Source organism: Trichoplusia ni, chromosome 12 (genome assembly GCF_003590095.1).
Source record: "Trichoplusia ni isolate ovarian cell line Hi5 chromosome 12, tn1, whole genome shotgun sequence".
NCBI classification, from domain to species: Eukaryota; Metazoa; Arthropoda; class Insecta; order Lepidoptera; family Noctuidae; genus Trichoplusia; species Trichoplusia ni.
The window spans coordinates 5,200,581-5,226,991 of record NC_039489.1 but is presented as its reverse complement, the minus strand read 5'-3'; the positions used below and the strand labels follow the sequence as shown (position 1 = coordinate 5,226,991).

Sequence of the window (26,411 nt, the reverse complement as noted above, 5' to 3'; positions counted from 1 at the left end):
ATTGGCAAGCGGAATCAAACTCCAAAATATTTATACAACAAACTCCAAAAGAATATACGTGTATTAATATTAATAAAACCTTACCTTCTTATTACCTATCTTTTTTTTTTCAATATTTCAATCATATTGTACCTATAATGATGCAACGGTTTACACACGCATATTTATCGGGTTTTCCCGACTAGCTTCCTTTTGTTAATTTAATATTCTCTGAAAGTTTGTATCAAATCTAAAAAAGTACCGATACACGGCACTTTTTTAGATATTTCCGGACATACATACAGACAAATAGACAAAAATTGTAAGAATCATGTTTTTGGCTTCGGAATTGTTCGTAGACCACACAGCAATTATTATAATTATCTTTAAAACATATTCGATTTACAGTCTTCACTTTACAACGATTTTATTATACAGGATGGAAAGGACATGCAATCGTTAAATTCGCGACATCACTTAAATTTATGCACTTACCATTATTAAAGAAATCAATTGTATCTAAAATAGAGGGTTTTTGATTTCGTCATTTTGTAGCCCTCTATGTATTGTAAACGTTGTTATATTAACGCCCTGCAATATGTACCTACAGCAACGTTATAACATGGTGGAAGCTCGATGCGGACACATTTTTTTCCTAAACTACATATATCGCGTAAGCACAAAAACAACATCAATCACTGTTCTTAAAAATTGGAAGTTTCAGAATTATTATTCTTAAATACGATTTTTTATGATAAGGGATCGTAAAAAATGTGCTACTTTATAAATACCAACACTTACCTTCACTTTATCGCGAGCAAGGGCGGGAAAGACTTCGACATAATCGCCACCACTTACACTACCACCTACACCTACATTAGGCCTTCAAGATACACACACACACACGCACATACCACCTTAACAAAAGTCTTCATTTCAAAATTACTCGTATTTGCTACAAAGAACATGGTGAACCTACCTGATTGCACATGCATATTCTACAGGCATCAGGTACCGAACAAGTAAAAATAGGCATCATTTTTAAAAACAGAACTGTAGGTTTTTGATTGATCGATAATAATATTTATATGGGATCGATAGATGTTGGCGAAATGATTCTTGATTATTTCGTATTTTCTACATGATAGTATTTTTTTTTCTTTAAAAGAAACGACTCCTGTATAAAGGTATGCCTAAGGTAAGCCTTTTGTCGCGGGGGGTTTTACAAATATACAAATCACGTGCACAAAGACACCCAGAATCAGAATAAGCATTCTTAGATCACACAAATGTTTGTATTACGCAGGGATCGAACCCGCGACATGATGCGCACATTAAGTTTGGAGTGGTGACCTCAACCAATCGGCTATGTTTGCAGTCAAATTGTACCTACAGGACAACAAGGAATTCTTTTTTGTTAAAAAAAATACAAACTTCTTTGCACCAATTTGCTCTTTAAGTCTCATTTCGAGGCAACAAAAGTAGTCCTCATCATGAAACTTGGGAAACGAATTTAGGGATGCACTTTGAATCTGAATATCGTCACAGGTATGTCGACGTGGAGTAGGTAACTGTATCCCCGGGGTGGCGCGAGCACCAAAAATCCTAGTTTCTAGATAGATGGAAGATCGCAATGAACAACATAAGTTGCGGTATCTCTTACGTATTTCACGGTTGAGGTTCATATATTCCGAGCAATGTATTAAATTACTTCTTTGATATCATTATCGGTAACATTCTACAAGGCGATGACCGCGCCTCGAGTACTTTTGCGAATCATGCGGATCGGGAGAATTTTTTAGTTTTGTTTATATTTACAAATATTATTATTTATATTAATTATTAATATTTACAAAACCTTGATCTATGTTATGAGTATATTATTAAGATATGTACCTAGGAAACTTGATTTAATGAAACGTGGAATTAAAAAAAATCGCGAAAAAACATTGCCATATTCATTACATCTCCAATGAAAAATTCCATTGGAATCGGTCTGAAATCATGTCCAGAACCCCTGGAAAATGGGAACGGGTCGATGTCCCTTCCACCCTGATATACATTACGAGATCAACATAAATTAACTTTGCAAATTCTCTTCGGTGGTGTGCAAAAACGATACTGTGACGTTTTAAAATGTCTATTTAATCTTTATGGAATCTAAATAGAAATCGCTGCTAGTTTCAGCTATTTCTATTTGCTATCACTTGCCCTTGTCACTTTCGAGTGTGATGTACCACTTGACAGTGTTAAAGGCAACATGATAGCTAAAGGTGACATTTTGCTATTCGTCAACTTGCATCGTTCTTGCATACGACTTTTACCGAGACATTTGCCAAATGCTTCAGATGAATGGTCGTATTCGGTCTTCTTCTGTTGGCTTCTTCTCAACGACGCAACGACCGATTTTTCGTAAGCATCATCAAGAGACCCTCTCTACATCCAGGGGTCTTTTGATGAAGCTAGCGAAACAGGGGTCAGAAATCTTCTATGGAGACGAATCTTCTTGTTCTAGAAATTTTACATCCCTTGCCCAACATTTAGGTTTACATGGAATACAATTTAATGAAAAGTAAAGAAGTGATTGTCCACCAATGGGACATCTTAAACTGAGGATTATAAAAACAATACCCAAAGAAACTAACCAGATTTGTGTTTGATGCAGTTCGTTCTAAAGAAGAGGCTTTTATTCAGCAGTATACGGACTGATATTTTCAAAACCTTTCTGACAAGCGTTAGCGCTGATCAAATCGCTCAAATAATACGCCAAATAACTTGCTTTTGACTTCATTTTTAGGTTAATTTTAATATCGTCATTTTGGATGAAGCCAGGTCAAAAACCTGACACTGTTCCTAAAATCTTCGACCTATCGCTTAAACTTCGATTACTTGAGGCGACTCGATCAGTGTTACCACTTGTCCACACTCTTTCTTCCTTCGAAGACGTATCTCTCACCGGTCATGGACAGCGGCCTCCGTTTCGGTACGGCCGGTTTCTTCCCGATGGTAGCGAACACCGGCGTCTCGCTGGCTTCGTCCAGACACCTGACGGCCTCCTCGAGGCTCCCGAGGGAGATGGAAAAGCTTTCGCGGGCGGCCGCTACGGACGCGTCGCTGTCCCGGCGCAGAGTCACGATCTCGGACTCAACTATGGCGGCAAATGAATGCATGCAAAGCGTGTTACAACAACAAAACGTAAAATAAATATTTTTGGAAGGGTTTGGAAAAAGGTGCTCTGACAAAAATACAGTTAAATTAAGTGTACGAAGAAAAAAATAAAAATGCCTTTTTGCTCATTCTAAACTACATTATATTACTGAAATGTATCAAAATCATCATAAAATGAGAATTATCCTGCTGGGCAGTATAGTTTACTAGCGTAGAATACAGAAAATAATAGAACATTCTTTATTGCACACCATAGGTTCATATATTAAACATGATTGGGATCAAGATAAATAGTAACATGGTGCCACATCGTGCCTTATCGCCAAAAGCCGTATTTTATGGATAACCTTTGGATGGATGATTGATTTTGAAGTAAAAACATTTTTGTTATGTAATTAATTATAAGTAAGAGGTAAGGGCTTTCTTATAATACCCAAAATCATAGAATTAAATGATTGAATACCATTTATGTACGTTATAACGGTATAATAAAAATGGGATATGTAAAAAAAGATCATTAAAAAGAAAAAAAAAATCTAAGATAACGAAATTAAAATCTACTACAGGCATACATAGCATCTAATGAACATAACATTCACACGGCACACTGCTAATCTAATAGAAGTCTTACGATAATGCAAATAAGATACACAATCACTCGATACGATATAAATCTAACGTGATTGCATTAGGATGATGTGGATACTGTTTATGACTTTGTTAAATATGTTGTGATCTCATGTAGAACAAAGTATTGGTTTGAAGGTCCCTTTAATGAATAATTACTTCTATTATTCTTTATTGCACAGTAAATATTAACAAAATCTATTATTGAGATTTATAAACGGGTTAAATTTATTTCATGTTTTCTGTTTCTTAAAAAAATCCAGATTAAAAAAAACACACAAAAGGTGACTAGAAGTTTGAAATAGAGACGAAAACTGGATATCAAAACATCTCTCAAAAAAGGACTCTATAAAGATAAATAAAGCTTCCATAAAAATTACGTACCACTTGGCTATTTCTCCACATCACTCTAACACAATCACGGACACACAACACATCTAATCTAAACACGACCCTACGCTACACACATAAGGTTGACATTGGCTCACCGTCTGCATGCTGGACCTGGTGCTGATGGGCATGCTCCTCAGCAGCGAAGGCGCCTTGACTGCCGTAGCCGCTCGAAGACTCTAGAGAAGACTCGCTGGCACTGCTCTCTGAACAAACCTGGGGATGATGGTTACATATTAACATAGGTACAATTTCACTATATTTTGATAGTAACTATCGTGAGAATGATTCATTATTAAATGATGTAACGGTTTACTCACGCATATTTATCGGGGTAGCCCGACTAGTTTCGCGAGTCGCGTTCCCGCCGCGCGCCGCGTCTGCTCATGATTAAGGACTCCGGTTGGGTCCGAAACTAGTCGGGCTTCCCCCATAAATACGCGTGAGTAAACCGTTACATTATTTAATAATTAATGTCACTGTTCAACTTCGTGGTAAGGTGATTTTGTTTCGGATAGCCCATTTATTGAGGCAGGCTGTAGGCTGTAAAGCGTTATGCTATGATCCGTAGGAGAGGGAAATAGTATTATTTTAATAACAAAGATAGACAATCGACTTAAAATAAAAACTTTTGAGCCAAAATTGATGAAATTTTATGGGACTTAATGATAACTATTTCATTAATTTTAAAGACTCATACAGTTTAATTTATGTATAGGTATTATGTGATACTTACATAGCTGCAATTATAGTTTTTTAAATAATAAATAAATTACATCTCGGTGCTTAAGAAATTAAAGTTAATTGTGTAAACATTAATTTTATTTATTGTCATCTTCAGTTGTTATTGACTGTACCATAAAGTTAATTAATTGCCTATTGCAATGTATTAAGAATATAAGGACTATAGCACCTATTACACTTGTAATTAGGACTAGAATGCCTTGCCATATACTAGGTAAACATCCTTAATAAAAACCCATTACATTAATTGAAATACATATAACATCTGTGGAGATTATTGAATATCTTGTAACAGAGAAACAAAGCACACAATTGTCATTCACATAAAGTTTAACAAACACAAGTAATAAACAGGAATTGTTGCAGAGTACGCTGCGTACATAACGTACATCGTGTGTACCGGTAATCTTAAAGTTTTCATATTGAACAATGATGATGTATACTCGATTTTCTTAGTGCGATTGACTGGTTTTGATACTTTGCAATTAATATGTCATTTGATGTTCCTTATGAAGATGTATTTGAATCAATGTTTTCAGATCAGTCGACAGTGAAATAACTCAGACAACAAATAGATTAGTGGTGATCACCAGGCCAAACCAACTATGAGCAAAGGGTTCGACCCCCAAGCAGTACAAACATTTGTGTCAACCAGGGAGGCTAGTTGACTCTGGGTGTTTTGTGTATTCGACTTGAGCGTATGCGAAACCCTCCGCGTCACAACTATTAAAAACCTTAATGCTGGAGCCGATCATTAAAAGAAAACCTGTCTTGTCAGACGCTCAATAAATATTTTTGGATCTATAGCTATGTGGGAAATATTCAAAATATAAAAATGCATTTTATGAAAGGGACCTTAATCCTCATACCTCCAACGACAAATATAGGGTGTATTGGGTTTGGACAATTTGTGTGTCGTTCTTTTTTTTGCATCGCAGAAATATATATTATTTTCTAAGTAAGTTTTTTTATTATGTTGATCGTTAGAGCGAGCAATGTATAGTGTTCAAAATACATACGTTTGACCGCAAATAAAACATACGAATTCGTTAAACTTAATATCTTACACTGCCACACATAACTTTTGACTGGCCTACTGGTCTAGTGGTTTGTAACCCTAAATCATTTATTTTGTCTCTGGGTGCAATTCGTGTTTTAGTATTTCAAGTGGTCTATTATTTTTTATACAACCTTTACTTACTTTGAAACTAGATGGCGTTGTATAAAACTTGTAGAATATTACTTTAACATCATCTCAGCCACAAAACCAATCAAGTATCAAGACCATTCGCACCGCGTACACAAACTACCTCGATCTCATTCAGGGCTAAGCAATATAACCAACATAAGTAGCCGGTTACAGGCATACAACATCACGTAACGAATCGCAGCGGTTCAGTTGCTCGCTAGTATTCACAGTGAACGTTTGCTTTGACTTCAGTTAAAATGGTGTCAACAGTCTTCAAATTGTTTGTAAATATACTGTGAGTATTTTTTGCTTTATTTTTCACTCAATAGTTAATTGATAACATGCAGATTTTGAAATGATTACTCTTGTATAATCTTGGATTGGTATTTTTATATATAAGGCCTTAAAGAAAAATAAAAGTTATTTTATTAGAAACTAGTACAAATAGAGTATTTATAAGTTGAATAGTTCATTTATTTAGAAAGCCCTAAGTAACATCAAACGACGGCGAATGGGAACGGGAAGAATGCGGGTGAAAAAGCGGAGCTCGGCTAGTGTTATCAACAACACCTAAAGTTATCAATAAATACTTTAGATGATGCAGAGAAATAGTAACACTTATTGCATTTTGCATCAAACGAAGTGGGTACCCAAGAATTGATTTGTCACCCAACAACTTTATGACCGTAACAACAGTATTTATGGTTATAGCGGTAACAGAAATACTTCATCTGTAAAATTTAAACTGCCTAGCGATCTCGGTCCATTAGACATGACCTGGTGATAGGAGAACAGACAGCAGTGCCTCATTAATAGGATCCGGTTACCATTTAGGTACAGAACCTAAAAAACAAGCTCACGTAATCCAACGCAATTGATTTGTTGTGGTATGCTATAGATAAGCCTTTAGGTAAGACAGTGAGTGGATAAATATCTTCTAATCAGACTTGTAAATATCTACATATGTACATACTTAAAGTCATCCGTGTCTCGGAAGGCATTTTTAGTCATAAGTCAAGACTGCTTTACATCTTTGATGGTGATCACCATGGTGCATGGGGCCATCCAGCTTTTGACGAAAGATACTTGTATTTTATTTCCCGGGCAAAGTGAATTCAAAACTAGTCTCAGACATTAATATACGTTGCAGAAGTGCCTGAAATAGACATACTTGACATAAAATCCTTTTATTTTTTGTTGTAGATTACACAGACTTACAATGCTTAATGCTAATCCAATTTAAATGAAATTATTTCGTACATAACACATCTATCATTGTACCTACTCATTTGGCGTCGATACCAAAATAAACGTAGAATAATACAAACAGCGCAATATATTTCACTTATGACCGCATTTACAAGGAAAATAACCTTATCTTTCCAACTAACATAAAAGAAAATGAGAGAAAATTATCGAGTGCATGGCGAGCGTAAAATACTAACGCAATTTTTCAATGTGCAATGAAAATTGTGACGCATTACTTCATCGTTTTGGTATTTAAAAAACGTAAAGATTCCATGAGTCACGTACCAAGTATGAGTATAAACTAGAATGGAAATTAAAGCAGAGAAAGACAGAAGAGAAATAAAAGGATGTGTGAGAGATCTATGAGAGAATGCTGAGATGACGGGGAACGGGTAACCTTCATGAGGTTGACAATTTCAGACAGTAACTTTAGTTCTGGGAATATGTCTACACTCCCACAGTAACTGTTACGTTAACATCATCTAACGATTGGGAGCAGGATTGAACAAAGGACATTTTTCACTCACGTAATCTTGATACTTGTGATAGTTCCTTATAAAAAATACTAAGAAAGTTTCATCTCTACCGAATGTAAACAGCTAATAGACATAATAATATGAATGGCGCTCTTGTCTGACTGTCTGTCACGCTGTCCCAGATGAGAATCCATGATGATCTAATTTTGGTATGAGGATGGTTTGCTCTTACGAGATTTTGCGATTATGAAGTCATGAAATGATTCTGTTAATGAAACTATCTGCAGTACGAATTGATACACCACAATCGGTTCCCGTTCAAATCCGTGCAAGTTGTTAATTACAAACACTGAACGGGGATCTCATTGTCCATTCATCTTGCAATAACATGCGTTGTGTTTGAGACACATGTTTATAACAATGAATTTTTCATTGATTGTTATCTGAAAGTAAAATTATTTTGTATACACCGGGATTATCTTTGCCCAATCTACAACTGTAATACTGGCTTTGTATTTTGCCTTCACGTATTAAGGATGTAACTAATTTTACATAAACAGAATCTATACTAATAACTAATATATAAAGCTGAAGAGTTTGTTTGTTTGTTTGTTTGAACGCGCTAAACTCAGGAACTACTATATAACATCACGCTGCGACTAATAGGAGCGAAGATACAATAGAAAATGTGGAAAAAACGGGGAAAATCTGAACCATGTCGCGGGCAACAGCTAGTGTAAAATTTTACCCGAATGGAATGTATTGGTAAAAAGATATTAAAAAAGACTTCAAGAAAACAAACAGTCAATCGCTAGTCGGATCCATAACACGGAGAGTTTCTTTTAACAAATCACCCATCAAATGTATTACCGTACTGTCTTGTGACTACTTGAATTCTGTTTTTATTTTTGTTATAACGACAATTGAAATACATCATCGATAAACATGAAATATCAAATTACCAAGGATAAAGACAGGCCGTCAGTCAGCCATCAGCATTGCCAAGGGCCTAGTAGTAAGGTTCTCGTTTTACCCTTTGGGTATGTTAACAGAAAAAAGGCGTAAACACAAGACTTTAAAACAAGTGAAACTAAATTTACTTTCCTGAAGTGACATGCTTTCTAAATACTTTCTTCTTTTTACAGAATAGCAGTGAACATACAACGCAGTCAAGCATGGTGAGAAATAATTTTCTTATGGTAAAACTATAGAATTTTCTAATCTCCGCTTATCGGTTTAACGGAGTAACAATATGAGAACAATTTCCATAGCCGCAAATCGCGAAATACTATAAATGTCATGGGTATTTCCCGATTATGCAAGAATGCCGATGGTAATACCAATGTTTTACGGTTTTAAAGTTAAAAACTATTTTAAGTAGATTTTTTTAAGAGTATTTCAGTGATTATTTTTGGAACACTTATCTTTTACAAAACATAGACAGGCAACAGTAGTATCCTCAGATTATTCTAAAACGGGACTCCCGAACAAAACCTAAAGGCTTTTTGGGACGTTTTAATCAGGTGTTTATTTTGTTATAAATCACGTTTTGTATCCTCTTCAATTATACAGCAATTTGAATCTGTTTTTCTGTCAAAAATGACAAAACGTAATCATCACAAAAATCAATATTTATATTAACTATCAAAACAAACATATACAAGACCTAAAAACTAGCGTCGGAATGAGGTAAAGCCTGAGTCACCTATTACTAAGTCTACTCTTCATTAGAAACGTGTAATATTTATTTGTGTTACAAAAGCATCATGTCATGATAATCCTAAGCCTCTTACTGGTATAGCCAATAAACTATTACTGGGCAAGCGCGTCTATATGTTGATGCTCAACTCCTTTGTCATTTAACATCGTATATCTCAACTTACAACTATAGCATTACTTTCAGTCCACAAGACGATATGACAGAAATAAAGGCGGCCTACAAATCTGGAGAGATTTTAGATCAGAGCCCGCCTCTGATAACCCTGGACAAGATCAAGACGAAGCTGAAGGAGAGCGAGATCTTCGACTGGGAGGACCCCACTCTCACTGAGAGGGAGAAGAAAGAGATGAATAAACTGTTCGATGCTGTTGAGATTATGGTGAGCGTTTTTTTTTCCATATTACGTCTTTAAATGCAAAACATTGTGTAACATGTTGAAATACACCATTAATTGATGCCTTTTGATTGATTTAAGTAACCAGGAATAGATTTTTTAGAACGCGTACAAAAGCTCACGTTCTTTTTTAATAAAATCTAAAAGCTAAAAGATCGAATTAGAAACTTAATGCTCCAGAACTCTCATAGGCGATTTGGGGCTAAACTGGAAGTAGCTAAGTGGAACTGGGCAAGTTACATCTGTCGGATACCGAATGAGCCCTGGGTAAAGACTCATTGCGTAGCTTAGGACAAAAGGAGACCTCGCGGCAGGCCCAGATAAAAATGGCTTTACAAACTCGTTTCTGTCGCACGAAACCGGCCTCTGTTAGCCATAGACCGAGAGGGAAGACTTCGTCCTGCTGTGGGACACTTATGACTAATAATATAATAATAATAATAATTAGAAAGGCTATTCCATTTGACTGCCGACTTCCGTAAGCTTTGGGTTGGGGTACTCTGGGTTTCAGCAACCTATTTGAGTTTAGGTCGATTAAGTGTTTTCTAAGAATCATATTAATAACATAGTATATTTGTAAATTACAGACGGCATCACGCAATCGTCAGCCGTCGAGCGTTCAGAACATGTTCTCATCACTGCGGCTCGTGGAGAGGGTTGTCAAGAAACAGCTGAAGGAGGGTCAGATCTCAGAGGCTTTGGCGTCCAAATTCAACTGGGCGAATGTATGAAAAATATTACATTTATTTGTTTGTTTACCGTTCACAGAAGCGCTATAACCTAATAGACGCTGACGAAATATACCTTTTAGGTTTGCAATAAAACTGGGAGTCGACAGAAAATGTGACTGCACGGGTAGCCGAGTGGTTGAGGCCACCACGTCAAACCTACTATGCGCGTTGTTCGATCCCCGGTAGGACAAGCATTTGTGTTATCCCGAAATGCTTGTTCAGAGTCTGGGTGTCATTGGGCGTGTTGTATGTTTGGGATATCCCCGCGACACAAGGATTAAATTCTTTACTACGGGAGTTTTTTTTCGTCCTATTTTGGTCTTTGGTGGGGGGGGGGGGTTCACAAACCTTCAAGTCACATGCCCAAAGACACCCAGACTCTGAACAAGCATTTCGGGATAACACAAATGCTTATTTTGCGGGGATCGCAATCGTTGCGTTCTGATTGCGGTTTAGCTTACAGATCTATACCACTTGGGTATCAATACAATCAGCTGTTTTAAACAGGGCCTTAGTTAATTGCATATGAACATATACCTGATATTTTCATGCTAATTGTTTCAGATCAAACCGTCAGAGCCGAAACAGACCAGTTTACCGTTGGCGCCAAGCGACCAATATGAAAAAGTTTAACAACTTTAAACATTAGTTTTAAATGTAGTTGTAGGGAACAATATTTTTTTAGGATAATACTGGACTGAAAACATTTTGTGAAAGCAAAAAAATGTTATTGTCGATAAGTTCTCTTGTCTGCTTACAAATGGTTGTAATTACAATTGTTTTCATACAGAAAAAGTCTAAAATATGACCGGCTTTTGTCAAAATCAAAATATTGCAAAATAATTCCCTGAGAAATGGTCCCTATTTCATGTTTAAAACATAACCTCGCTTTGGTTTTTAAATGCTTAAATAAAATAATGCAAATAACACTAATTATAAATTAATGCAGTATATTTTTATAAATTATGCTTGTATGATATTTTTTTACAAATAAATTAAATTATTAACATTTCAACTTTTATTATTTCACACAACAAGGTACCTTATTTTTAGATGGGCATTGTACGAGCGCCAAAGCTAAAATCTCGCTCAATTGTATTGAAATGAGAATTCCAAGTACCGTCACTTGTCTGAAAGGAATATCATTCCCGTACGTTTGATGTTTTCTATTCGTTTTATTATTCGAAATAACACTTGACCTAGCAATTGTTTGTATATTGGATATTAAAACCTAAAACCCTCACAGTAAAAACTTTCACCCCCCAAAACTTTTTAATGATTTGACCGATTTTTATCAATCATGTCTAAAAAACTATGTACATTTAAAAGCCAGTCCGTTCGCGCATTTTGCTACAGACAGACAGGCTGACATGCAGACACATCGAATTTATGAAGACCGTCTTTTTGCGTCGATGGTTAAATATGAACATGTCACAATGTTGAATTTATTACCATTTTTTTGGGGTGGAAAGCTAATGACTTCGCATGAATTTCTTACCCAAGCCCAAAAAAGCAATTCTTCGTTGTTCTCAATAAATTGACATTACATAGTTTACCATCAGTGGCTTACCTTCTCTTGCTGCGGATGCTCAGCGTTGTGTTGTTGTTGCGCGCGGGAGGCGGCCAGCGTGGCCAGCTCCGACATGTTCACGTATAAAGCTTGCGGCATTTCTATATCAACAAAACGTATTGAGTGTAAGAACAAAGTATGTGCTGTTGTCCGCATATTGGAGGATTTTTTTTAAATTTTGGAGATGTTATTGGTTTCAAACCGAACCAAAAAGTTCCAATTTTACGGAAGAGTAGAATTATATTAGTTTTTTATTCCGTGTTTCTAGCCCATCCGGACAAGTGAAATTTTAAGATTATAAACGTTAGGAAAAATTACAGGTCAAAAAAAAATCTTAAGTTTTTATTCCAAATAGGCCGTTTTTCAAGACCTTTTAAGTCACTTACTGAAACAAAATTACAATTTTTATTAATGTTAATGTGGTAGAAATTCCACTTGGCTTGAGGCACTTAACACTACTGACTACTAGTACTACTTCATGATTAATTAACTGAAAAATCTCAGCATTTATAACTTAATTCTGGTTCAAAATCAATACAACATGTTTTTCATCATTAGTCCAACGGTACCATGAATCCTGAACATGATAAGAACTTACCTTTAGTGAGATGCGGAGGCAACGACGACGGTTTAGTCGGCTTGAACTCCTGTTGACAAGTGTTCGCGTTGCCAGACTTGGTCGGTACTTGGGGCCGCTCCAGGGACGAGCATCTCTGTTAACATATCGTGATAGTTATGAACACAATATAATTCTATAGTCAGGTTTCATGTTATTAAGCGCCTGTGGTAATTTTAATTTCCTTTAGTATGAAAAATAAGCTCTTTCATATTTTCTTTGGGAATTGAAATTAATAAAGAAACTTTTAACTGGGAATGAAGTAAAGCGAGAAGATTAAACTACTCAACGGTAGATTATGATTCGATTTTCCCACGATTTTAGACTCACTTCTCGATGAAGTAGCAGGTAGAAATTTCAGGGTAGCTTCAAACCCGATGACAATGCAATTTACAACAATAAAAGTGCTGGACCGATTTTGATAAAATTTTAATAGAGTGACATTTAAAAACGTGGGTATTTAGATTTTTTTAATCTATTCATTTTATGTTCCAAATGTTCCCGGCATTATGGAATACAATCCTTGTCGTTGTTTCTATGTCCACGTCCCCGTGCGCCCTGCCAGTACTCACGGTGGGCAGCGGCGGGCGCGCGTAGATCCCGCCGTCGCGCGCCTCGTCCCCGGAGAACGTGTGCGCGGACAGCGCCGCGCGCGGGTGGCCCGACGAGTACGCTGCGGGGGCAGACTCATAGTATACATGCGCGATTATGCGAGTGTATTTGTGTGTGAGTGTGTGTGTGTGTGTGGATGTGAGTCCCTTACTGAATAGTGTTGTCAGACTCTCTAGTTTCTGACTACGCATAACGAACCCGACAAGTACGCTGCAGGGAGACACTCATAGTCACACTCATAGCAGTATACATGCGAAATTAGGTGAGAGTATTTGTGTGTGTGTGTGTCCCTTATTAAGACGTGTTGTCAGCTCTCTAGCTTCTAACTACCCATAAACACTGTCGGTACAGTATATTAACAGCCGGGGCTCATAATTCAACGTGCCTTCCAAAACACAGTGAACTCAAACTCATTATGACATTGATGACCAGACATCCATGGCGTAGCTTAACCAGTGATGGCAGCTATATCTTGTTCCTGTATCACTTCATAGTAAACTTTACAAATTAATTTAAAGCTTATAAAATCCCTGTTCCATAAAAATACATTAACACTGTACCAGCTGATATAGTATGTGGTCGTCCTCCCATGATAGCGGAGGCTGCGCGCTCGAACTGAGCGGTGTCCTTTAGATCTGGCCACGTGGCTGATGCTGGGGGAATATTATAGTAATTATAACAAACAAATTGGAACAAACTCTCCGATACAATAGGGATTTTTTATACTTTATCATAGTACTAACTGCCAATACCCCAAGATAGTGCTTTTTTTCTCAATTTACCACTTTTATTTGTTTATTTCCAGATTAAGAATGGCGTTGCCAGTTACCTGCATTACTGATGACGTCACGCACGTCGTCGGAGTTATCATCTTCGATATTACTCTTCGTCTGATTTATACATTCGCTGCTAACGCTCTGATTATCTGAACCCTGGAAACAATAGTGAGGTAGAATTAAATTCTTGGAACACAATTATTGCCATTTAAATATAAACCTAATTGCAATAAAAAATATATGTAATAAAACAAAAAATGCAAAAGAAAGGATAAACTTTGCTAGCACTGTGAAAGCAAAGCACTTACCTAGACGTGATAAGGATTGTATTAGACTACGAATAGCCTTGAAGTTCAGTTTATTTCTTAAATTTAGAGGAAGGCTTTAATTTTCAAATAGAAGACCATCACCATTATTGATTTAAAATATACTTTAAAAAGAACGACTAACGCTATTAAGATTGTTAACTTTATGTTAAGAAACTAGTCATAAGAGCACGGTGATCAAAGAAAGGGAAAAATTAGGTTTTAATATGTTATTTTTCGAAAACCATCACCAACATATTCCTTTACACGACCGTTTTCAATACTCTATACATCAAAAAATTTAGTTACTAGAGATAAGATTTTTGCCATAATCGCTGTAGAAAATATGTCAAAATTCAATCTCTAACAGCCAAATCTACCGATGGATGGAATATAGAAAATGGCTGTCATTTGTGTCAGTATGTTAGTGCCATTGAATACAAAGTAACGTTACATGGTCAGCGTAGAGCGAGCGTCGTAGGAGCGCGTCTTGTGAGCGGAAGCCAGAGTCCGCGCTGCAGACGCTGGACAGCCGCGGCCCGCACTACGACAGGAAGCTCATGTAGGGGACTGTACTTTATTGGGAGGAAGTAAGGTCGATTTTTGCCTAGTATCTAGATGGCTGCTTCATGAAACGCTGATCGTAAACGTACAAGGACGGGTATAAAGTCGAATATTGTTGATTCGATAATGTTTGAAGGTAAGTATTATTGCTGGATTTTCTGGCAAGCGAAAATAAATCAAAACAAAAGTAATAGAGCTTACATAAAAGAAAAATGTGATAAAAATGCTACGTAAAAAGCTAACAATACGCAATTTAATGGATATAAAAGTGCAATAGCCACATTTGTGACAGTGTTTTTTAGAACACCGTACCCAAAGGGAACAAACGAAACCCGCAACTGATTGCCTCTCTCTGTCTGTCCAACAAGTTTCAACCGGCATCCTTAACCATGAGGTAACGCAGCGGCCGGGACAGCCATCAACTCCACTCAAGTTATTACAACAATAACTGTATTTTTCTTAATCTACATATATCGAAGCTACATGTACCAGTTAAACGTGTTTATAAGAGTGTACCTGTGTGAGACAGTGCTGCGAGTCGCTGGAGGGCGCGGGGATGGTGCCGGCGGACGACGCGTTCGAGATCGGCGTCGAGCAGCTCACCGTCGACCCCGACACTCCTGGAATGCAGAGGAATATATTTTATTGAGGGAATGAAGTATAAATATTGAATGTTCCGTTAACTTAATTTTTTATTATGAAAGAAACTGTAGTGTGAAAAAACCTGTTAGATTGTTTCTGAAATATATCAAACATAAATATTGGAGCTCTTACCATACGCGATCAACGTAGAACAAAGTTAGTTTCATGCTCCTCTCCTTGCTGGTTACCCAGCTGAGCAAAAACTTGTAGACACTCGGTTCAAGGTACGAATTGATCAACCAAGCTATAGCGGTAGGGCATAAATAGTGACATCTAGCGAGCAATTTTAGTTAAGTTTGAGTTGAATTCCTATGTTGGTTTCCTGAATGCGGCAGTTGATCGAGGAGCTGACGGTAAACGAGGGACTGCGAATCTTGTTGAATGCACAAGTCCATTTACCTACGAAGCTACCAAGATCACTGGCCCTCACGCAAACAAGCGCTATCTAGTGACCTATTATAGATAGGGTAGTGTAGTCTCACCATGCTGGTTGTCCGAGCACTGGCTGTTGAGTGAGGAGATGGAGGTGAGCGAGGACTTGCGGCTGCCGAGGCGCGACGACGCGGACGGCGAGTGCGGCGCCGACACGCTCTCCGCCCAGCCGCTGTAGCACGACTTGATGTCGCAGATCACCTGCAAACCAAATATAAATCATTAATAATATTATTCTAGCAAGTGGATCTACGTCCTGCGGCACGATGGACCGATGATTTGAAGAAGGTGGCTGGCAGCGGATGGATGCGGGCTGCCCAGGACCGGGATGGTTGGCGCTCTTTGGGGGAGGCCTACGTTCAGCAGTGGACGGCGATAGGCTGAGATGATGATGATGATGAAGTGGATCTAGGCGAGGCTTTTCTCCAGCAGCACGACTCTATAGACTATTAGAAATCACAACTCCATAGTTTATTTAACATATTCGGATGTAACCTATTTTGACAACACATTCAAGAGCACGACTAAGGAGAGATACAAACCTTAATTAAAAGCTTATACCCGAAAAGTACTAACATAGGTGTTTTTTACGACGCCCAAACGAAGCGCAATCATTGACGAAAAGCAATTCTTGCTATACATTAACGAAAAAAAATGGAGTGGTGATTGCTAACCTGGTCTTGCATAGCTAACCTTCTGTTGGACACAAATGTAACTACGATAAAAATTTAGTACCTGTAGACTGGCTGCGGGCAAAGTCCTCGGCTCAGCCGTGTGTCTGATCAGCTGTTCGGTACCTTCTTGCAAATGACCCACTTCCGCTAGCATTGCCACTTCAGATTCCTGTAAAAATGATACAAATGGATTAGTTTGCGAAATTCCAAAAGTTATAAACCATAAAGGTGATCACAGAATGTCGTCATGACTGGAGTAGTCTAAAATTTATTTTACATTATTACTCCAGAACGTTTAACTTGAGTCAGTTTCATTAAGACTACTCGACTTCATTTCATCACATGAGATAACTTATTTATTTTAAAGTTGGTGTTAGACAATACAGATACCAACCACAACTGGATTCAGCAGAGACACGAAGTGGCAGAAGCGGCTTCGTTCCTCGATCAGTGCTGCCTTCACCGCTTTCTCTTCCATCTCTTCTAGCTGTTGTTTGCGTTCTTGTATGTCCTGGGAATAGAATAGTTGCTGAAAAGACGATTCTGAATACGGGTCGGAGTAGAAATCTCCCGAATGGATTACGATACAGTTATTGAAGCTTTAACATCTGCAAGCAGTGTACGTATCTGTTATGATACGTTATGTTACGTACCAATTACTTCTTGTTCCACATAAGTCATAAGCTTAACCTTTATGTTGCTGTGTATAAAATTGTATTTCTTTTTAAAAAACGACTCGATTTTCACAAACATACCAATCACGTCCAAAAAGACACCCAGACTCAGAACAAGCATTCGTGGATCATATAAATGCTTGTGGTAGGCAAGGATCGAACCCGCGACAGGATTCGCAGAGTATGTTTGGCGTGGGGACGACTTTCTGTGCTGTTGTGAGATTTTTAAGAGTAAAAGGAGTCTTGCCCAAAATAGTCTTTATTCCTCACCTGCATGCACACATCAGCTCTCCTCTTGGCGTCAGGCGGCGCTCGCCTCGCCTTCCTGGCGTGTCGCTGTGCCTCGGTCACTCGCCGCCTGAGCTCGGCTCTCGCTCGCTTGCACTCCCGAGCGTGCTCGCGGCTCAGGGCGCCGGTCGCGCAGGACCCGCGGCGCCATTCGTCAGCGCGCTCGGATAGAGGGGTTATCAGGGTGTCCATTAGGGCACTGGAAATGAAAGGGGTTTTTTAAAATACATATTACGTAAATTACGTTACAATACCCTACGCCTTGCTCACCGTCATGTCATCATAGTTTTCATAGAAGAAAATGCACGAAAAAAGACTATAGTGGTTTAGACACAGAATCAAGTTTTAAAAACATAGGAGAGTTATTGTAACCACCAAATTATGTCATTAAAAAACGGGAACACAAAACAAAATAGATTTATTATTTAATTTGTATAGTATGTATGACTTTTGACCGAGGAGATATAGGAAATCATCTACTCAAAGAATTGGATGATGTATTTTCTAATTTTGCACTAATGTATCTTTTTGACTCTTTACAATCAGTTTACTATCATGAAACCAAAGTTCCAGTTCCACAAAGGAACAGTACCTGATAGAGCCTATTTGTCGAGCCTAATCGACCACATTAAAACACAACGACACAACTAATATATAAAGCTGAAGAGTTTGTTTGTTTGTTTGAACGCGCTAATCTCAGGAACTACTGGTCCAAATTGAATAATTATTTTTGTGTTGAATAGACCATTCATCGAGGAAGGCTTTAGGCTATAAATCATCACGCTGTGAATCATCACTAATAGGAGCGAAGATACAATGGAAAACGTGAAAAACAGGGCCGATATAAATCATAACTTATATCTTCTACCCACGGGGACGAAGTCGCGGGCAACAGCTAGTGTTTTTATAACAGACTATTCGTAGCAACAAAACTTTTATGAAAGCTATTTTCTTGTCTATAAAGGTCAATTAATAACTTACAATAAATCAATAAGTTGTTCGAGGTAAACAAGACCGGCCCAAGGCGAGGCAAGCGGATCAATTTTCGCAACTTAACAGGAAAATATGAAACTTTATAAACCTTTAATGATGTACCTTGGAAAAGTTTAGCCTTTAAAAGGAAAAGTCTTTTGTTTCGTAAACAAAGCGCAGGATATTAAGATTGTTACTTTGATAAGATAGAAGCATCGCTTTGGCATATATTCAGACCATTTAGGAGATTTTGAAGTTACGGAATTAATTACGTTTTGTAATGTAAATACGATAGATAGCCCAAAAAAGCTTGCGGGCATGGACTGGATGCGGAAGGCAGAGGAGTGGGCGTTGTGGAATAACTTGGGGAAGGCCCATGTCCAGTAGGCCACCAGGCTGAATTTATTGATGTAAAAACGAAAATCTTCATAAAAGGTATGAATAAGGGAAATACAACTTACAAAATCATAGGTACTGTGATTGTAGGCAAGTTACATTTCACAGAGCGTTGGCGAATCGCTCAAATATGTTACAATGACAAGATAAGGAATGTCATTTCTTAATGTTGGAAGTTTTGCTCATGTGACTATTATATTTGCGATGTATCTTTTCCTTAAGGCTTAATAAAAGTTCCTCAATTGTTTGAACCAAGACTTAAAAATAGAAACCTATTCAATGCTTCGTCATTCGTCACCTTATTCCATAAAATATATTATAACAACCGTATACTTCTAGCTAAAACAATAGTTACATACAAGTGTAAAAACTGGATTCGTTTATACTTCCACTATTAATTGCAACATCTTGATAAGGACTAAAAGAAAACTAGTTATTATCTTGTTTTATTGTTCTTTTAAATATAGGTTTAGAATCGTTACAAAATACAAAGACGATCAAGTCCAGTCAAGTACTTCGCCTTAAGTAATTTAACTGGAGTAACCTAACAACCGCCACGTCTCAAAAAAAATTAATATAGCTTGGTATAGAGCAGTTGTGGAAGCGCGTAAGCGTGATGGCACAATACGTGCTGTAATGCGACATCTTTTTTCCACGATTTCAACAATATTATAATACTTCAAAGGGTTTCGCTGGTCCCTGTATTAACGCTTCAGAGCAAGGAGTCCGTAATAAATCGCATTAAAAAATATAATCGCAATTTTTATAACAATATAAATCGAATTATAAATAAAAAAAAATATACCAGACTCATACTTTATTAGGGATGAAAGAAAAGCATGTGGTTAGGAAGGCGTTGAGCACGGATGTGGATAGATATAAAGGGAAGAGGACGAACAAAGATACGATGAATGGATTTTGTAAAAGACGATATGTCTGCAAAGAGTGTTTCTTGTGAGATGACGTCCGATAGAAAGATATGGAAGAAGAAGACATTTTTGCCGACTCCAAATAAAAATAATTGGGATAAGGGCAGGGGAATGATGATAGACAAGAATTATACTCCCATACAAAAACTAAATCAATATTTCAGTACCTGACTTGTATACTAACACATAAGTCATCTTATACCTCTGTACAATCTGACAATACCTAAGGGAGATTATTGTATTGACGTCACAATTCACAGTAATTTCAGACGTCAGTGATAAATCGACACCTACGTACCCATAATAGGAACTCTTAATGCAAGACTGTTGCCGTTGTAGAAGCGAGAGTAATATTTGAAGCGAGAAAGTTTGCATGTTTGGAAGCATGTTTGTCACTCTTTCACGTAGAAACTGCTTAACGGATTTGGACGGAATTCAGTACGAAGATAGCAACAGCTAGGTTAACTATACCAATTACTAAACTGGAAAATACATCTGTTATGAATTTTAATACTTGTATTATTTACATTTTTTTTTATTGCAACTGATAAAATATTTGCATTTGGTTTTTACGTTCTCGTATTTTTCTTTATCAAAGCCGGGTTAGAGGTGAGTGTTATTGTTTAAATACCGATTTAGTGTAAGGGAAACAACAAATGTTTCCCTTATAGGTTCCGTGGGGTCCATTCATTATTATTTATTTAATAATGTAGTACCTACAAGATCCCACGGCCGCCAGACCTTTCTTATTTTCTGACAGACAAAACATAATATGTATGTAATAGGTTAGTATAAGTGTTTACAGTAAACGTAAATAAAAGAAAAAAAGAAAAAAGTAACGAAAATGCTGTTCCTTAAAATAAAATAAAATAGAAAATAATAAGACTTTAATGTTGACTTAACTCTGTAAAATTGTAAATAAAAATGTTGATTAATTAAACGAAAATTACATAGGTATTCATTTTGATTAATTTTCAGACGAATCACTTTTTTTGCATTTTTCATGTGTGTCAAACATTTTCGTTGTATGCAGTCCATACACACGGACTAGGTTCGTGATTTTTCTACAAGCTTTTATTATCACGTTTCCCTGATTTTTCTTAAGTATGTACTCTGAATGCATTATCAAACACGATAAACAATTCAAAAACTTACATATAAGGACAAAACAATACACAATCGTCTAGTGGTCTATTCCTACGTAAAATTCTCAATAAAAACAATATAAAAGTAATTCTCTATTACGTTAATGACGTGCTCACCTTATAAACGTCTTCATCCTGGTCTCGATGGCTCTGTGACGCAGGCAGACGCGCGTCAACGCCGTGCCAATCTCCTTCGTAGCGCCTGCAACAAGGAAATTGTATGTTTAATGTAAATTCATATACCTACGATGACCTAGATTCCATGATGAACATCCTGACTAGCATTATATTATGTTTGTTTGGTAGTGATGCTTTCTCAACGATCTAATCTCAACGATTTTGAAAATATTATTTTAAAATAGAAAGCCTAAATTTTTTTTTTCCAATAGGCCGTATCTCAGGCACTTTTAAAACGTTATATTACTGACTCTAGTTGCACGGTTCCAAAGTGTCAACTCATATTACAGATATCAGAGAAGACAAAGTCCTTGACGGATTTAGAATTGATCACCACGATTGCTAGCGGAGGTAAGATTTCATAATACAATATTTGGTATTGAGGGCGATTTCAGGTACATTTTCAGTCATTAAAATGGCAATCTTTAAGAAATGTTCATGTTATAATCAAAATGTTTTAAATTCTAAGAGGCTTGAAAAAGCGCCTAAGAATCGTTGTATTAAAGATCTAGTCCTAGTTGTATGGTTTCAAAATGTCATTCCCATGGTGAAAAAGTTCTGCTACGTTCAATAGTACCTACTGAATTACTGATTTAGATCATCTACTTTTGCTGTCAACTGTACGGTAAATTAATAATATAGGTTACTCTTTAAAATGAAAAAAAAAACATAATATATCTCACGTTTTTTTTAAACACGTGAACGAAAATCCAGTTTCCGTTATCATTGTTGTGAGTGAGAATAAAAAAACGGAGGGAAACTAGTTTTTTTTACAACAAAGTACATATTCCTTTTCATATAGGTACAAATATATGAACAAACGCACATCCATTTTGATAGTAAAGTAAAAACATCTTTATTACAAGGCAAAAGGATGATTCGAAAAAAACATTCCGCTATAAATTTATGTTATTTGAAACAGTTAGATGAAACAGCGTAATAAAGTAGGTTTATTTTTCTTAAACCAGTGTATTGAATAAAATGATAGTTCATTAAAATTATGTAAATGCATATGCGATACCTATTGTTTTAGTTTAAAATACGAGGGTTACTGTTCACAAATCTACTTTTAAAGTCCACTAGCATAAGCCGTACCTATAACCAATACGTCGAGGACAGCATGGAGAGATCGACAAAGCAATTAACAATGTCACACGCTCAGAAAGCCAACTTAAAATCCTGTAAGCCAGGGTCGGCAAAATTAATAAAAAAGTAAAAAATATGGGTAAGAAAAAATATCTTCCAGTTCTCCTCTTAAAGCGGTAGTAAAAAAGAACTAGCTAGTCGTAGCAAAGAGATTGACAACTAAGTTAAGCCCAGTTGCAAAATCAAAAGAAAACGCTCGAATGTATACAGATGACCGGTCAAAGCCAAGTGACTTATACTAACCAAATGTCAACACCATACTTTTGAGCGTTGTGAATCGTGGCTTGTAGTACTTGTACGAATGGCAACAGACCGACCCCAATTACATTAGTAAAGGGTATTTAAAGAACTAAGATAACAGACCGTTTTAACCACGTAATTTCTCCATAGATTCGCCTCATTCGCATCATATTTACCCATTAATTGAGTATTAGCTTAATCCATACGTGTGTAATAAGCGTGGCCTTTTATTTATGTTTAATTATGCACAATCGGCTAATGTTGTTAATTTTAACGGCTACATATGTTACAATTATTTTTTGCTGTTAAATCGCGTGTAACCATAAATCCGCTAGCGATTAAGTGTTTGATAAGTTTAAACCTTTTTAGATTTGAAAATCGAATATAGTGTATGAGGCAGAACTTTAGAAATGATTATTAGTTCTTAGAGTTTAACAGAAAGCTTACTACGACATTATTTCTTCTTTTAATGACTCCTTCCTTGGGTTGAGTTGAAGATAGTGTTAGACTTGTACTGACTAAAACCCATCCATGTTCCTTCTTTTGGCCGTCGTGTACCGGAGCCACGGTAACACATTCAAACAATCCCGCCGTCTGGGCAGGTCTACTACGACGTCTAAAAGTAGATTCTAGTATGTGGAAGCGAGACGACGATCAGCGACGTATAGTGCACCGATATATCTGTTATTATTCTTATCGTATACTATAGCCACAGCCTGGTGTCACAGTTAAACCCGCTCGTAGGCCTATGAAGTCGGTGCACGGTGATGGATACATCGCCGCCAAAACGTGGGAGACATTGCACGGTGGTTCAAGTTTGGTCAGTAGGAGTTTGACACCACTCACTTCCTCCCCCAAGGAAGTAGGTGTCCATGAGTACACGACGCTATACGAAGAAAGGCCTATGACGTGGTTTTGCAAACCTTTTGCAAAACGCACCCATGAATGGAACAAGGAATATAATAGCGCTGTCTCGCACATTTATCAAGCAAATTACTTGTAATAAAAGTACCTATACAGAACAGGTACAGCTTGAAGTCCCAGGAAACTTTTTATTTCTACTTATATTGAAATTGTTAAGGTAAACTTGGATTATAATATCTAGTCAAGTAAAAATAACCATATATGTATGATGTAGTCATATTCTTATCTTTAGGGAAACAAGTACGAAGCAGGTCACATGTTTATATATAAATTCTGAGCAATGGTGAGGTTGTCGTTTTATTTCATTCTTCTTTTTAGTGATTACCAAACTAAGTATGTATCACTTTCTACCCTAGAAACACTTCTGAAAACTTTAACCAATTTTAGAACATCGGCCAAAACTTGCATGAATGTAATTAAAACTAGCTCTTATTCACTTTGCGAAAACTTTTATATAAATTTTTCATGTCGCAATTTAATTAACCATAAACACCGAAACACCTTAACCGAATTTAGGGCAATTTACTTAATTTACTCGGCAAAACAACGTCTGCCAGGACAGCTAGTTGTATTTATACATATTTTTTATTAATTTGCTTTTTCAACCATTTAAACATTCTTATCTAGCCATAATAGAATGCGTAATAATGCTTTCTATGTAGACAGTTACAGTTGATTGAGCAGAATGAATACAAATTAAGTAAAATAAGAGTCCCCATAACAAATTGATTGATGAATATTCTATGCAAGCAAATAAAATTGATTTGCGCACATCTAAATAATCAGGTAGAATACATCAAATTATTTATAGGGGTACATTGTATTATTTAACACAATTTACTTCTATAAATAATAGGTAGGCAAAAAGGTTTTCCTCTCACATTGCAATGGAAATAACAATGAAGATAACCGCTATTTTAGTATTCCTACTAATTTAATAGACATGAAAGTTTTTATGGATGTATGAATTTTTGTTACTCTGTCAAAGATACAGTTACAAAAAAGATTTTTGGCACAAAATTTATTGCACCCTACAATAAATAATGAGTACTTTTTATTCGACTTAAACAGCAGACTTATCCCTAAATATTGATTTTTTTTTTTTCGCTCCTTGTAAAACACTGGTACTTAGCTGAAACCGGTTGGACTGGTAGCCGACCCCAACATAGTTGGGAAAAGGCTAGGCCAATGATTACCCTCAAAATTGATTACATGATTACACAAGATTGAGAAGCGATCAATTGTTTCAGCGCTGTTAACTGCCTAGAACTTAAGTGTCTTAATCGAATACAGTTCCAAATCCTGTCACTGCACGAATTGACGTCATTGAATTGTCGGGTTTCGGGACACCAAATCTCATAACCACCAAATAACTCAATTTGATTTTAGCTGACATCCACGCGGCCAAAGCAGCAGACAACCAGTCTAACCAAGGAGTATCGTATTGCCCAGGTAACTGGGTTGAGGAGGTCAGATAGGCAGTCGCTCCTTGTAAAACACTGGTACTCAGCTGAAATCGGTTAGACTGGAAGCCGATCCCAACATAGTTGGGAAAAGCTAGGCCGATGATGATCCACGCGGCCAAAGCCGGAGGTAACTGCTAGTATAGGCATATACAACAAAACAATAATATAATTGAGTGTACAAATACATAATAAACTTTAAAGGAAAATGTTCTGAAGTGTACAAATTAAAAGTGTTCAATCATGACCGTTGCAATAAATATAATTAATCGTGTTATTTTTCCTCGAACGTTTGACAATCATGCTTCATTTTTATTTATTGTTGAGTGTTTTCTTTTTGTTGCACTTAAAGTAAACGTACCTAAAATTTTACGAACGTTTAATCCTACTTATCCTACTAATATTATAAACGTAATTATAACGTGGTACACAGATAGTTTATAACCAGGATTACCACATGGATAGTTTTCATCCCGATGTTTATGTTCGATTCTTAGCGGGGCGGCCCGAGGGCAACAGCTGGTTGATTAATATATTATAAATGAAAACCTTCAAGCCAGAAAACTTATTTATGTATTCACAAATACAGTTACTGAAATCCAGCACAGGAAGGAGATTATACACCGATTTTTTCCACACATATCCTCCTTTACAGTAGACCTGGCAACGAAATGGCTGGCGATTCATATCCATATACAGTATAATAAGTACAAGGTATTGCTTACTCTTTTTGGGTTACTTTTTGGAACTACGTACTAGACCTAGAGAATTTAAATTACATTAAGGAACTGGTTCCGCAATTTTCACCCCTTTATTACTATAACGTTTTGAAAACCACATATACTTCGATTGCCCCTTCGACTTAATATCCTACAGATATTAAGTGAGAATATTACTCATATGAGCAAAAAAGCGGCTAAAGGTCTAAGCGGAACGGTGTTAGCTTTGTCCTTATACAAAAACTCCGTAAATCCGAAAGCTATTAAGTCATTAAAAAAAACATTGAAACTATTCGCATAAGCCTCATCAGACCGTAAACAAAAATTGCGCATAAATAAATTATTATTAATATATAAATTATACTCCAAGAAGCTCACACACTCGTTACCGCACAGGTTAGTCATCTCAACAATTAACAAACACTTAATTTTCACCCTTAAGTCCTTTAAAATAAAGATTACATTTGCTTGTACAGTAGTT

The 26,411-nt window shown here is 36.7% G+C and overlaps 2 protein-coding genes across 5 annotated transcripts in view; one reads left to right on the top strand and one right to left on the bottom strand.

The window, feature by feature from the left end:
• LOC113499632 (metastasis suppressor protein 1-like) overlaps positions 1-26,411 on the bottom strand; it is a 138,794-nt gene that overhangs the window by 5,405 nt on the left and 106,978 nt on the right. For 3 of the 4 annotated variants that reach the window (XM_026880163.1, XM_026880164.1, XM_026880165.1), the window contains exons 4-17: positions 21,379-21,463; positions 17,802-18,018; positions 17,252-17,368; positions 16,919-17,026; positions 16,234-16,384; positions 15,626-15,729; positions 15,000-15,089; positions 14,294-14,396; positions 14,025-14,117; positions 13,425-13,525; positions 12,835-12,949; positions 12,237-12,337; positions 4,263-4,380; positions 2,936-3,127 (exon numbers count right to left, since the gene is read on the bottom strand). In XM_026880163.1, the coding sequence (XP_026735964.1) occupies positions 2,936-3,127; positions 4,263-4,380; positions 12,237-12,337; positions 12,835-12,949; positions 13,425-13,525; positions 14,025-14,117; positions 14,294-14,396; positions 15,000-15,089; positions 15,626-15,729; positions 16,234-16,384; positions 16,919-17,026; positions 17,252-17,368; positions 17,802-18,018; positions 21,379-21,463 (1,695 nt within the window). The remainder of the gene's footprint in view (positions 1-2,935; positions 3,128-4,262; positions 4,381-12,236; positions 12,338-12,834; positions 12,950-13,424; positions 13,526-14,024; positions 14,118-14,293; positions 14,397-14,999; positions 15,090-15,625; positions 15,730-16,233; positions 16,385-16,918; positions 17,027-17,251; positions 17,369-17,801; positions 18,019-21,378; positions 21,464-26,411) is intronic. The other variant, XM_026880167.1, reaches the window with a different exon arrangement.
• Positions 6,257-11,621, top strand: LOC113499634. Its single transcript, XM_026880169.1, has 5 exons — positions 6,257-6,392; positions 8,967-8,999; positions 9,725-9,920; positions 10,523-10,660; positions 11,231-11,621. Exons 1-5 carry the CDS (start codon positions 6,355-6,357, stop codon positions 11,297-11,299), a joined length of 474 nt encoding a protein of 157 aa, XP_026735970.1. The 5' UTR covers positions 6,257-6,354; the 3' UTR covers positions 11,300-11,621.

What these genes read in the sequence shown, in the direction of transcription:
- LOC113499634 (XM_026880169.1), top strand. Translation starts at nt 6,355, where the DNA reads ATGGTGTCAACAGTCTTCAAATTGTTTGTAAATATACT. An exon ending in TCGATGCTGTTGAGATTATG is followed by an intron (nt 9,921 to 10,522) that starts GTGAGCGTTTTT and finishes TGTAAATTACAG; the next exon opens with ACGGCATCACGCAATCGTCA. An exon ending in CCAAATTCAACTGGGCGAAT is followed by an intron (nt 10,661 to 11,230) that starts GTATGAAAAATA and finishes TAATTGTTTCAG; the next exon opens with ATCAAACCGTCAGAGCCGAA.